Below are 13,676 nucleotides of genomic sequence, written 5' to 3' on the forward strand. Positions count from 1 at the left end.
GGGTGGGGTGGGGCTGGAATCCATGTGGTTTCACTGTCCCATGTTGGCCAGAATTACATCCTAGGGGCAGCGAGGGAGAGGCCAAGCCCCCCTCTTTTCCCAGAGCTGGAGGACACAGCCAGGGGCTGGCTGACCTCCTTACCTGCACAGCTCAGAGCAGTTTTTTTTTTCCTCCCGGAGATCTTTTATTTTTAAATGCTAATAAATACAGGCGATGAGGAGATACAGGAGATGAACAGATACATTAATGGAGGAGGAAAGAGACAAGCAAGAAAGAAGCAAGGGCAAACATGGGGAAGCTGAAAGTCCTCTGTCTTTTGACCTTGACAATTTTCATTGTGCCCTTTGCCCTTCTGGCTGGCTTTGTTTAACCTCTTAGGGGGTTTTAAACAAAATCCAGTGAGTTCGCTATACTAGTAAGAATTAGTCTTCATTAGAGTCTTTCTTGAATCTCTTTTTCATGGCAGCTGGAGTGCATTCATTTCATTTATTCGTTCATTCATTCATTCCTTCATGTAGTTGCAAGACACGGAATGAGACTTTAGCTGTGCTGGACTCTGTCCTGGGTCTAGGGACAATGTGGGCTCTGGAAGCAGTTCTTTGTTTTTTGTTTTTTTAAATTTATATTTCTTTTTTTTTCCTCGGGGGGAGGAGGTAGTTAGGTTTGTTTGTTTGTTTATCAGAGGTGCTGGGGATTGAACCCAGGACCTCGTGCGTGCTAAGCACGTGCTCCGCCACTTGAGCTATGCCCTCCCCTCTCTGGAAGCAGAAGTTCTTGATTCAAAAGTTGGCTCTGCTGTTCCATGGCGGTGTGTCCCCCAGGCACTCATGTCACTTCCTGGGCCTCAGTCTCCTCATCTGTAAGATGGGATAACAGAGCTCATCTGGAAGGGGTGGTGGTGTGAAGGTCAACTTAGACTTTGGACAAGACTTTGTCGGGTGGAGGTCCTGCAAGTTTGGGAGGTGTTGGAAGCAACTGGGGAGCTTGACAAAGGTGAAGCATCTTGGGCACCACGCCAGAGAGCAGTTCCAGCCACCTGCTGTGGGCCTGGGGACATGTAGTTTTAGCAATCCTTGTCCTCTGATTGCACTTTGAGAACATGGTTGTGAGTGTCTAGGGACACATGTCCCTTCCAACTCTCTCCCTTCTCTATCCAGCCTTCCTTAGGAGCTGCCTCCCTTACTATGTACACTCAAGGCCATGACTGTGACACTTGCAGGGCACTGCCACGGGGTGCGATGTGAATGGGATCTCTCCTCCCAGAGCCCCTCGGCGCTGCAGGCACTTGGGGAGTCGAAAGGAGCACATGGGTGGGGGAGTGGATTTGAGCTGATGTTGACAAGGGTCCCTCTCTCACCTTGTCATCCTCCAAGGAAGCTGGGGGATGTGTGCGTGTTTGTGTGGAGGAAAGGGGTAAAATTGAACCCAAGACCTAGATTTCCTGAACTTTTGGCCACAGGTTAAACTGCATCTCTCCAATGGGGATGAAGTGCCATTGTGCACCCATTTCACAGTGAAGCAAACTGAGGCTCAGGAAGGTAATGCAGTGACCAGTCAGATAGTCTCCCGGACCCCAGGGCCCTTGCTCTGTGCTCTGTTCTGCCCCCATCCTACTCCTAGGTGACCTCTGCTCCCAACACTCCTTACTCACAAACGCTCAGAGGAAAAGCTCTCAGGGAATTAACCTCAAGTACTGATCATGACCCTCAGAGATCAGCACCCCTCCTGGAATCTGGTTTCTGGAGCCACCGCCTGAGATCTTGATGTGGCCACTCCAGGATTATTTAAGTATTCCCTGACGCAAGAGTGATCCTCCCCGACTCCTGGTGCTCCCAGACTCAAGTTGTGGGCATGCCAAGGGCAAGTCTATGCTGCGTGTAAACCTGTGTCTATACGATGTCTAGTTTCAAAATGAAAAGGGAGGGGAAAAAAAAAGTTTGGGAGGAAACACATCCACGACTTGAGATTCTGGGTGATTACACTTTCTTTCTTTTGTGTATCTGAAATTTCTAGATTTTCCAAAGTTAGCAAGTAGCATCCGTCTGATAAAGACAAATGCACTCTAAGGGGAGAGAAGAAAAAGCCAGGCCACCGCGCACTCTTCTTGTAATGCCCACATAAAAGAAGGACAGATGAGTCGGGCTTGGGGGGTGGGGGCAGCATTCTGTGGTGGTTCACTTCCCTCTGGCTCCCTAGTTTCCCCTCCTTTTCCTCCGGCTGCGAAAATGGGCCAGCTCCCCCCACCCTAAGCTTGGGTGAAAAGGCACCCAAATTCAGGATGCTCTTCCATTTATTTTTTTCTTCCTTATCTGTGTTTCTGATCCTACAGTGTTTGAGCTGAAAGGGATGAGCGATAGGAAGTGTCCACTCCCATCTCCACTTTTGAAAGTAGGGACACCGAGGCAAGGAGAGGATGGACTTGCCTTTAGGTAGTGGCCTCAGGCCCTTTAAATCTCATCCAAGACCCCTTCCACCCTGCTGGTTTTATCTAACAACACAAGCAGGCACAGTGGGAGAACTGCAGGGCATTGCTCTCCCAGGGGGCACTTCTGCCCTAACATAGCCTTGCAGATAACTATGTGCCCGCCTACCAGCCTGTTTTTGGTTTGTTTTTGTTTTTGTCACCTGGAATTACATAGGGGCATAAATCAGGAGTGAAGCTAGAATTCTTCTGGGGACAAACAAATCACACATCTGTTCATCAAATATTTTGAAGGCCTACTATGTGCCAGGCGGGCTGGTGTATTACATAAAGCATGGTGAGATACAGTGCCAGGTGCATAGTATCTGTCAAAAAAATAGCAGGCACTTTCCTTCTCTGCGAATTACCAGAAGAACTCCCCCTGCTAGATGAGGAGAAGTCTTTACACCCATCAAGTCTGTTTTATGTCGAAAACAAGAACCAGCATAAAGAATAGTTCTATTCACTCTGAGTGACTATGAAATCAGGGGCAAGAAAAGAAAACCACACAGCACGGAGGGAAAAAAGAATTTTTTTATTAATCTTTCTTTTTAAAAAAGTTGCTTATTTTTTTTGTTTTTGTTTTTTTTTTAGGTAAACCTCTTTCTGCCTCCCCTCCCTCATTCTGCCCACCCTCCTCTTAAAAATATAAAAATGTCCAATCCCAGATAACTAGAGTACAATAAATAAACAGTAAACACAAAAACATACTTTATTTGTTTCTTCTTTATACAAAATAAGGAAACTAGAAGCGTTCAACTTCCAAAAAAGTATAATACTGTACATCTTGACCGCCCAGCCTCCAGGACCCGGGAAGGGAGGGTGGTCTGTGGGCCAGAGCCCAGAAATCTTGGCGCCTTGCCCAGGGGGAGAGCAGGGTGGGCGAGTGTTCAAGTCTGGCCGGGACCCCCAGGCTCAAAATTAATGTCAAAGGAAAGAAGAGGTGGGGGTCGGGCCTCCGAGCTGGCGAGGTACGGACCGCCCCCTCTTCCTGGAAAAGCTGACCTTGATTCTCGAAATTGGCCACCAGGGGGCGCCAACGCGCAGGTGGCTCTGTCTTCCTCCCAGCGACACCCCCATTCAAGAGTGTTTCTCACCCTCTCCATCTTCTCTCTCTGTCTCTGGCTGGCGCTCTCTTCATCTTCTAACTCATGTTGCTCCCTTTCCTCTCTCTCCCTTCAATCTCTCTCTTTCACTTATCTTTTTTTTTTTAAAGACGGGAAAGCAGAGTGAGAAATAAGATTACAAAATGCCAGTCGGATTGCAGAGAAGGGAAAAAAAAATCGTCTCCGCCCCTTGGCCTCAACCCTCTCTTGGTCCAAAGACGTGGTGGGTGGGTTGGGGGATCGAGGGAAGTCTAGAGCGTGCTTGAAATCCCTCGACCCTCCGGAGAATTCACTTTGGTCCCAACAAATTGCTCGCGGCTGCTGGGAGAGCGCTGGCAGCGGGCCGGGGGTCCCGGAGAGCCAGCGGAGTGGATGGAGATGGGGGTCGGTCCCTCGCGGCGCCCAGGAGCAGCTGCCGGTTGAGTGCGGACCCGAGAGGGAGCCTCGAGGGCGCCCTGGGCCGCATCCGCGTCGGGCGCTTTGGCTTCCGGAGGCTGGGTCCGGGGTGGGGGGCCGGCCGGGCGGGACCCCCGGGGTCGAGAGCGCGGGGTAGGGGGGGCGGCCCGGCCCGGCAGCCTTACCACACGGCGGCCTCGTTGAGCTCCGGGTTGGGGTGCGACAGGGGTCCGCTGTATCCGCTGGTGCCGCTCATGGGGAAGGGCGGGCTGGGACCGCCGCTGAACACCTCGCCCGGCATGGGGTGCAGCGCGCCCGGCAGGCCCGGCTCGGGGCTCGGCGTGTCCGGGTGCGAGATCATGTCGGTGAACCTGGGGTTGTCGGCGGCGTGCGGGCCGGCGAGCGGCGGCTCCAGTGCGCCCAGCGGCGTCGAGCCGGGCCCCGAGGCAGCCAGGAAGCTCGAGTCGGCCGGGGACTGCGCCTGCGACGGCGGGCCGTGCGCGAAGAAGTCGTAGTTGCCTCCTGGCGCGTAGTAGTCGCCCTGGTAGTCTGCGGGGAGGGGACGGGGTAGCGGGGAGACGGGGAGACGTGAGAGATGGCGAGGTCGCTAAGGGACTCGGGGGGGGGGGGGCCCGGGGTAAGGGGACCTGGGCAGACCCAGGCCAGAGACGTGCGGACGTGGTTGGGGCCGGCTGGACCGGACGTCACTGGGGGACAGCGCGACACTGACTCTAGGTTAGAGAGAGGGCTGCGGAGAGACCCGCAGAGAACAAGGGAGAGGCAGGCGGGAGGGGCGGAGGACCAGACCCGGGCTCATACTGGGGAGAGAGACGAGAGATACTGAAAGGCAAGAGACTCAGATGATGAGGCACACACAGCGAAAGATCCTGAGAGTTCAAAGTCAGAGGTTCCCTGGCATAGACGGAGAGGAGACAGCGGTGGCGGGAGGCACAGAGACGGACAATTCCAGGCAGTGTCTTAGAGTTGGTGAGAAATACACAGAGCGAGGGATACGGAAACTGCCGGATAAAGAGACTGGGAGAGATCGGCAGAGGACCGGGAGGAAGGGGAGCCCCCAGACTCAGAGTCAGGGCGTGGGCAGGGGCAGGAAAAGAGGCTCAGAGTCGCCGAACCATGGCCGAGACGCAGACCCAAGAGATCCGAGGTCGAGTAAGGCAGAGAAGGTCTAGAAGAGGCAAAGAGAAAGAGATGAGATGGCTGGGTGGTTAGAGACACAGGGAAAACCCGGCAGGAAAGAGATGGAAGGTCAGAAGAGACAGGCGGCTGGAGACTGGCGAGAAGTCAGAGAGACGGCCAGAGACTCGGGGGCTGACAGGCTGGGGAGGCGGGAGCGATCAGAGCCCAGAGTGTGAAATGGTTGAGACCAGGCGGCGACCTGGCCGGGAAAGGCTGGGACCCTACATTGGCAAGAGAGCAGACGGACTGGAGAGACTGGCCCTGGCCGCTGGACGTGGAGCTCGCAAGGCGGCCTCAGAACCCTCTGCTTTGCCCCCTGAGCCCCGCCGACCTGGCCCAGCCCTTTGCCCCGCGTCCGTCTCAGTCTGACCATTTGCATCTGCCTCGCCTGGCCTGGAATGGAGAAAGCCGAGCCCCGGGAACTTGGGAGATGGGGAAGAGGAGGATGCGAGCACTCCCCCGGTGGCTATGCCTTAAGTTCCATGCGCCTCGGGGTAAAAGCTCTGTCCTCCCCGCTCACCCAAGGGTTTGCCCCGACAATAAGGTTTTGGAGTATCGGGACACTGAGCCCTTTTGATAACCCGGTGAAAGCTATGGTTTCTCTCTCCAGAAAAATGCACAAACGTGAATTTTGCCCACAAATTCAGGCAGCACCAGGGCTCAGGATTACACGCTTCCTCCTCAACAAATTGTTTCTGCATCAACCCTGTATAGCCCCCTTCCCCAAGCCCCCTTCCCCAACTCCTTCCGAACAGCCTCCCCCCATCCCCAACCAGGTGCTCCCCTTAAGGACTGGGGTGTGAGATCCCAATAAAGGAGCACCTTGTAGCTCAGATCGGCGACAATAACCCGCTTTGTACGGCGGGAAAACCAGCAAGTCCGGAAGCCGGGGTCTCCTTGGCAAACCCACGCCCCCAGCTTAGTGTTGGGGTCTGTCACCAGGGCGAGTTCTGGACGCCCCCTGCCGCCCCTCTTCCCTCTCCAAACCCTCCCTGACATCATTCCAAATGGGGGGTGTCTGGAGGCGGGCTTGGGGATGGTTTAGGCAACAGTTAAAACGGTCGCCAATTATTTTTTTAAAAACCACTCATTCCATTCTCCCCGTAAGTGAAGGGAAGGGTTGGAAGCGGCGAATTTGGGGCTCCTAAGGGACGGAGATGGGGGACGGCCGCGGCCCCTAGCGAGCGGGCTAGCCAGCGAGGGCCTAGGCCCCCGCGCGGAGCGCGCCGCCTCCGCCCATATGGCGGCCGGGCCGGAGGTAATTGGAACAAACGCCGTCTGAACAGGGCACAAAAGCCGCAGCTGGGGCTTTGTCCGCGCTCCCACGGGGAGCCGCCGGTTCCGCCGCCCGGCCCCTTTCTCGCCCGCTGCCGGCCGCCGCCGCCGCCGCCGCGATCTCCCAGCGCGGGTTAGGCGGGGCTGCCTCGCTGGGGCTGGGGGTTCCCGCCCCCACCCCATTCCGGGGAAAGAAGGGCCCGCGTGTCCAGGCCCCCACCCCACCCGGCAGACACGCGGGTAGAGGAGGCGGCGGGATTGGTGGGGGACACACAGGTCCTGGGGGAAACCTTGGTTAATTACCCAGGCGGAGAAAAAATTCCGTACTGGTACCGCCCCACCAACCTCTCCGCACCGCCCGGCGGAGATTTTGTGCAGAATAGAGTCGGTGAGTGGAGTTCACCATCCAAGCTGCCCTGGGCGTCTGTAGCCCCCAGCCTGGGCCCTGCCATCTCAATCTCTTCCCCAAAAGCACATTAGCACATTTTGTCCACAACTTCTGGGGGTCCTGACCCGACATGAAGATCTAATCTTCCAGGCCTGTGGATGTACCAAAGCTGGTTGTAGGGTTCTCTTACTTTCCCTTCTGGGTTCGCCTGGGCACCCACTCCTGGCCTCTCCCCCAACCTTGCCCTCAAGCTGACTTTTCTAAGAGAAGGTGCCTCTCCCCAAACTAGGCTACTAGCCCCAGCTCCCCTCCTCCCGGCTGGGAGGCACTGAGTGACTCAGAACACAGGTCCATCTCAGGCAGAGGCATTCCTGGGGGCTCCCTAAATTCAGAGACTTGAAAACAGAAGGGAGAGGTGCCTTCCTTGACCCCCCTTCCTTGACACCCCCCAAGTCTGGAAAGTGTAGGATGGTGAGTCAGTGCTGCACTGCCCCAGAGCAACCCAGTCTCAAAACAATGAGGAGGGGGAGTCAGGAGAGGTCACTGAGTGCAAATGAGAAAGCTCCTTCGCTTAACAGGGTGGGGAGAAGGGAGAGGATAGAAGGAAGAAGGGAAGGTGATCAAGAGGAGAGTTCACCCAGGCCTAAGCCAGGTGACACCAACAGAGGAATTGGCCTGTGCAAAGTGAGCCCCTCGCACCCCCAAAGACAGAGAGTGGAAAACTGTGTTGACTCAATCTTTGCCCCGCCAAGCCTAGCCCCGGAGAACCCTGGTGTGCTTGGAGCTGGAGGGCGGGCATGAGTCCTTGTCTGGAGCAACTGCCCGCTTCTGGGGTAACAGGGCCAGATGCTGTGCGCACAGTCCCCAGTCCCCAGGTGGAAAAGGAGATGCTGACTTGGAAGATAGCAAGCGGACGACCTCAGATGAGTCCTGACCCCTCCATCCCTACTGCCGGTGCTACCCTCCAATGCCTGCTTTCCTGCGGGTGCCAAGTACACCAGGCCTTGGGCAAGGGCAGCAGGAAGGCTGGGGTGTCAGGCTGGGAGGAGGTGCAGGTGGATTTGTGTGTGCCCGACTTGGTGTGATGCGTGAGAATGTCAGTGTATCTGTCAGTGTATGGGGGGGCGGTATACCTGTGTGTGGTTGTGTGTGACCATCTGTCTAGACGCGTGTTCCTGAGGTCTCTGAACTCGAGTGTGTGTCCTGCGGGGGTGTGTCACAGCTTGCCCCAGTGCTTCTCTGTGGGTACCACTGTATGGGTGAATAAACCCATGTGTCTGATTTTATGTCCAGAAGGTATCCGTGGGTAAGTATTTGTGTGTTGATGCGTGTCTATTAAAGTGTGTTCATGAATGTGTATGTCCTGCATAGGTAGAAGGGGGTCCCTGAGTGGCCGAGAAGGTGGAGATCTGGCCCTGCCAAAGGGCGTACACCTACCGAGGTGTGGGGCACCGGTGCACACGCGGGGTGCTTACCTCCGTAGTAGGTGTACGGAGTGGACCCCAGCATTTCAGACTCGTCCAAGCGGCCGCCCAGCGGACGCATGCGCCTCGGACTCCGGAAGAAGGCGTGTCTCCGGGCGCCCAGTGCGCTCAGCTGTTTCATCCGGCGTTCTTTGGACCGTCGGTTCTGGAACCACACCTGAGACACAGGAGGGTGCTGTGAGCTCGGTTCGGGGTGCCCTTCTCTCCTTGCCCCGACTGCCCCCGCTGGGTCCTAGCGCCTCCTCTGCACCAAGGCTGCCCTGAGCAGGGGGGCCGGGCCGGATTAGGCCGGAGGGGTGGAGAGGGGCCTCGGCGAACCAGCCAAGGGTGAAGGATTTCGCGGACCCGTGGGGCGACTCATAAAGACTTGGGCTTCCTAGTCCTTGGCCCGTCCGCGGTCTGACGGCTTTATAAAGGCCTCCCGCCCGGCATGGCTGCCGTCTCGGCCCCTCGGCTCCGCGGCCGGACTCTGGCCGTTTGTCTGTCTACCCGCGCATCCGCGCAGGGAGGGGGCACGCGAAGAATATCCCCTCTTTCTCTGCTCGGAGGATGGGGACAAGGGGAAGGTCCTGCACTCCAGCGGGGCTTAAAACCCTCCTTGAATGGCGCGGGGTGGGATTCAGAGTGGTGAAGTGACCCGCCCAAGGTGACACCGCCAGGAGGACAGCAGGGCTAGGCTGAGTCTTTCGGCTAAGAGTTTAACCAGCTGGCCCCGACCTCGGGCGCACCGTCTGCCCCTAGACCCGAACTCGGCGCTCTCTTAGCAAACGAGGCTGGGTGGGAGACGACTCCGCTTCCTGGCTGCCCGGGCGCAGCGGGGCTGGGGAAGGGTGACCCGGGCCGGGCCGCACCTGGATGACGCGCATGTTGAGGCCGGTCTCCTGTGCCAACTGCTCGCGGATGTGGCGCGTGGGCTTGGGCGTGGCGGCGAAGGCGGCCTTGAGCGTCTCCAGCTGCTTGGCTTTGATGGTGGTGCGCGGGCCGCGCCGCTTCGTGCCCGAGTTCTGCTCCTCGTTCTCGTTGTTGGCTGTCTCCTTGTCCGACGACGTCGAGTTGTCCGTTTCCTTGGGGTCGTCCTGGAGTGGGTCCTGGAGGTCCGGGGACAAACTGCGGTCCGTACAGGATGACACTGCGAGGGGGACGGAGCGGGAAGGGGACAGGGCATCAGCAGCGGCCTGAGACCTCTCCAGTCCCGTAGCAGGGTCCTTTCTGTGGGCCCAGGCGGCCACCAACCTGGCGGGGTTCCCTCCCAAACCCAGTGACAGCCCCTCCCCTAGGGGCCGGGCGCCCGCCCACTCCCTCCAGGAGGGGCCAGGCCTTTGGAGGGGCCCTTCTCAAGCCCTCTCAGCACTTTCCAGCTTTTGCTTGGGAAAGGGGGAGGCACGCTCTCTGGAGAGCCCGGCCTTCTCGGAGGGTGGCTGGGAGGAGGGTGCAGATGCCCTCCAGGCCTGGAATCTTCTTCTCCCTTCTCTCCTTCCTCCAGACCACAATTAGTGTCCTCCCAGTGCAGCTAGAAATGATCAGACTCAGAAAGGGGAAAATGTGCGGCTCCATACTAGGGGAGGAGGGCAACTTGGAAAAGGCTCTTGAATTGGAGGAGGGCGAGGAAGAGCTGGCAGTGTGGGTCTCCTGGAAGGCTGGCTCCGAATGCTGACTCACTTCCCAAGCCCGGGGCCCCTCCATTAGCCTTGACCTGCCCAGAGGGAGTGAGCTCTGAGCCTGGCACCTAAGGCACACAGGGACAAAGTAGGGAGTGCAGGCTGGCCGCGGAGGGAAGGCACTGGGGCCTGGGTTGGGGTGGGGCGGGCGGGGGCCTCCTACCTGAGTTGAGACTGCCCTCTTTGAGGCTGGATGAGCTCAGGTAGTCGTCCTTGCACACGAACTTGTTCTCGTCGATGACGTAGAGCTCCTCGCCTGTGGACAGCTGCTTGTTGCAGACCATGCAGGTGAAGCAGTTGAGGTGGAAGACTTTGCTGCGGGCCTTGCGCACCAGGTCGCTGGGCGAGATGCCTTGCGCACAGCCCGCACACTTAGTACCAAAGCGCCTGCAGACACAACCCGGCCTGTCACCTGGGGCCAGCCCAGTGTCCCATCCTCTGGAACCCCTGACCTCTTCCCTCTTCCCCCACCCTGCCCTAGCTTTTGAGAAGCCTCCATGTCCACATCTGTCAGATGAGGTCCCAGTCCTATCCTCCCTGGCCGCAGTGCAAGAGATGAGACAAATGCCCTGGGCTGTTCTTGGAACTGGAACTATCATGCCTCAGTCAGGTGTACTTGGATTCTGCTGGGCCCCCAGAAATAGGTGCAGCCTTCATCCTAGCAGAGGGCCCAGAGCACCCCAAGTTGTGCCCCTCCCCTGCCCCACATCCTTTCCAGATCTGCCTGGGCTGCTGGAGGCTAATTCTGCTCTCTAGTCTTGAGGATTTTAAGGCAGACAGGCTGGGTTTGGACCAATTCTTGACTTTGCCTCCTGGATCCTTTCTAGTCTACTGGGGTCCTCCAAGTAGGGCCCATCGGTCTGGCTGGTGGGCCCTACCCTTGGGGTGGGGAGCTCCTTTCCTGAGCTGAACCTGAGCTGGAAAGAGGGAAGCTTCCACTCATTCCCAGCATCACCAGCACCGTAGACTTTCCAGTCCTTGCTCTGGGCCCCACTGGAGCAAGTCCGGAGAGCAGGGACTGAATCTCCAGTTCCCCAAATCTCAGGTCCTGGCAGGCAGTGGGAGACTGTGACCAGAAGGCAATCCTAAACCTGCACGGCCATAATGCGGGATCTCTCCCATCCCCCCTTTCCTGCGTTCCTGGTCTAAATCCTTTTCTTTCTTCCTTGAGCGCTGGGAGAAGGCCGGCCTGCCCCGAAATGGGTGGTGCAGACCGGCGCTGGGAGGAGTGAGGCTCAGGTTGGGGGAGGATGAGGGCCCAGGACTTTGGGGCCCTGCATCTACTCACACCCACATCTCTAAACAGGGCGAATTTGGGTGACGTTGATGTAGTGAGGGCATTAGAAGCCATAAGTCACTTTTGGCCTTATCCGGCAGCGTAATTGGCCATATGCACCTTATCAAAAATCATTAGGTGCTTTGCAAGCACTGCCACATTAGGGGCCTTGGGCCTCTGGGGCCGGGGAGTTTACACGTGTAAAGGCGCATCTGACATTTTCTTCTATTCAAATTCCCTAGTGCCAGTCACTGGGGCCAGCAAGCAGCCTTTCTCCATCGTGGCGTTAATCACGCCCCCCTTCCCTCCGCGCCCAGAATTCGCACTCACAAAGCTGGCTCTGGGCACCGGGGGAAGCAGGCCGGGCTGAGCTGCCCAAAACCCCGCAGCCTTTCAGGCCAACTCTCAACATTTCTCAGCTGGGGAAACTGAGGCCCAGAGAAGTGATCTGCTCTGACCTGCCTGAAGGCCCCCATGGGCAGCAAAGGGAGGTGACATGACCCAGGCTAGACCTCGGAGGTCCTGATTCCAGTTTTGATTTCGTTTGTACTTTCAGCAGGGGAGGACATGTCTAAGGAGTTGATGGGGGGTGGGTGACGAGGAGATGGCTCCTTCCCGCATCACCAGAGGGAGACCTTCCTGGCCGAGCCCCCTCTGGAGCTGGGAAGTTTCTGTTTGTCCAGGAGGCCAGCCTCTGGACTCACAAACTCTGCATGATGGGTGATGAGCCCTCAGTTGCCCCTAACTTGGGAAAAATCCTTCCTCTCCCAGAACCGAGCTAGAAGCTTTGACCCTGCGGAGTCCTCAGCTAGGAAGAGGCAGAAGCGAGTGGGAGCAAGTTTGTCAGGCTTCTTCCCTTGCCCCAGCACCGCTCCAAGCCGGCCTGGAAAAGCCAGTGGGAAGCAGGCAAGCAGTGTCCTTCTCATTCTGCCCGGGGCTGGGGCCCTTCTCCGACCGGATTGAAGACAGGAAGAAAGCGACGGGCTCCCCAGATCCCCATTTAAGCTGGTGAGCCTGGGCGGCTGGGATGGGTTTCATGGTCTCCCCTTCCCCGGTGCCCCCACGGAGCGCGCGGGGCGGACGCGCGGGCAGCAAGGAGCCGCGGCCTCTTACCTGAAGAAGTCATTTTTGCAGTAGAGCTTGCCCTCGCGCGAGAAGCACTTCTCCGAGAGGTTGGTCTTACACTCGCAGCACTGAACGCATTTGATGTGCCACGCGCGGTCCAGCACGTTCAGCAGAAAGCGGTCGAGGATGGGCCGCTCGCAACCGGCACAGTGCACCATCATAGCCCCGCGCCCCGGCGGCTCGGGCCGCCTTGCCCTCCCTTTGGGCCCCCGGCCCTCGGGCCCCCCGGCCCCGCCGCTGCGCTCCGCCTCTTCTCTCGTCCGCGGCCGGGCGAGTCCGGTCCGAACCAAGACTCAGCCGGTCAAGTCCTTGGGTGATCGCTGGGCTGGCGCTGGGCTGCCCAGGGGCGGGGTAGGGAGCGGTGGCGTTCACAGCCTCATGCCCCGGACCGCGCGCCCCAGTTCTTGTTCCGTGCTCCCCCAGGTGTCTTGGGTGGCTGCTCGCCTCGGCGTTGCCGAGCGGCTTTCCTCGGTGGCGGTGGCGCCGGCACTTTCCCCCACTTTCAAGCGGTCCCGATCCTCATCTTTGTCTGGCCGCCGCCTAATTCGCGCATCCTTATTCAGATTTGGTGACGTGGCGCGGCACGTAGGGGGCCCGGCGGCCAATGGGCGCGCGGTGGCCATGGCAACCTCTTAAATTTATAGCATATCTAAATTGGCTACAGCGTTGCGGTCCGGACAGAGCAAAAAAAACAAGGCATCAGTATTGTTGAGTATTAGCTTGTACCTGGTTCGGAGCCTAAGTAAGTATTTACCTTTCAGTTTGGGGCTGGGGGTTGGGGGCCGCGCGATCTGAAAACTGGGTCTCTCTTCTCTCTCCTCACAAATATTTGGGGGCTAGGGTTCCAAGGCTTAGTGGGGGAGGGACCTCTGCCCCTTCGCCATCCCCAGAACTTGCAGAAGTTGCCCGAGGCCGGGATCGCGCTCTACCTCTGCCCCCTCTTCCCTAGCCCAGCCCGCCGTTTTGGACTCCGCGATCCGTGCGCCCCTGGGGTCTGCGCCCTGGAGCTGCGACAGAGAGGTTCTCGGACTCCCGGAGCCGGCCCCAGCTTCTTTTGTCATTCACGGGGCTGGGGCCCAGCCGGGCCTTTCTCATGGAGAGAGAAAGAGAGAGAGAGACCGCGCTGCTTGAGTGTCTTGGGTGTCTTTCCCCGTGCAGGGCCAGGTCCAGGTTGTGGGGGCGGGTGTCCTCTGGCCAGAGCATGCTGGCTGCCGGCCTCTGGGGAGATGTGGGGAGGGGGAGGTCCAGGGTGCACCGGTCTTCCCGAAGCCAGCCCAGAAGTGACGTTCACCACCACGTCTCTCCTTTC

The 13,676-nt window shown here is 58.1% G+C and overlaps 1 protein-coding gene across 1 annotated transcript; it reads right to left on the reverse strand.

The window, feature by feature from the left end:
• Positions 1-3,675: 3,675 nt before the first annotated feature.
• On the reverse strand, positions 3,676-13,099 carry LHX5 (LIM homeobox 5). The gene is made up of 5 exons (XM_072953146.1): positions 12,356-13,099; positions 10,130-10,353; positions 9,160-9,437; positions 8,300-8,465; positions 3,676-4,513 (listed from the first exon to the last, which is right to left on the reverse strand). The coding sequence occupies exons 1-5, from the start codon at positions 12,526-12,528 to the stop codon at positions 4,146-4,148; spliced, it is 1,209 nt and encodes a 402-aa protein (XP_072809247.1). The 5' UTR covers positions 12,529-13,099; the 3' UTR covers positions 3,676-4,145.
• Between the last annotated feature and the right edge of the window lie 577 nt (positions 13,100-13,676).

Source organism: Vicugna pacos, chromosome 32 (assembly GCF_048564905.1).
Source record: "Vicugna pacos chromosome 32, VicPac4, whole genome shotgun sequence".
In the NCBI taxonomy this organism is placed as follows: Eukaryota; Metazoa; Chordata; class Mammalia; order Artiodactyla; family Camelidae; genus Vicugna; species Vicugna pacos.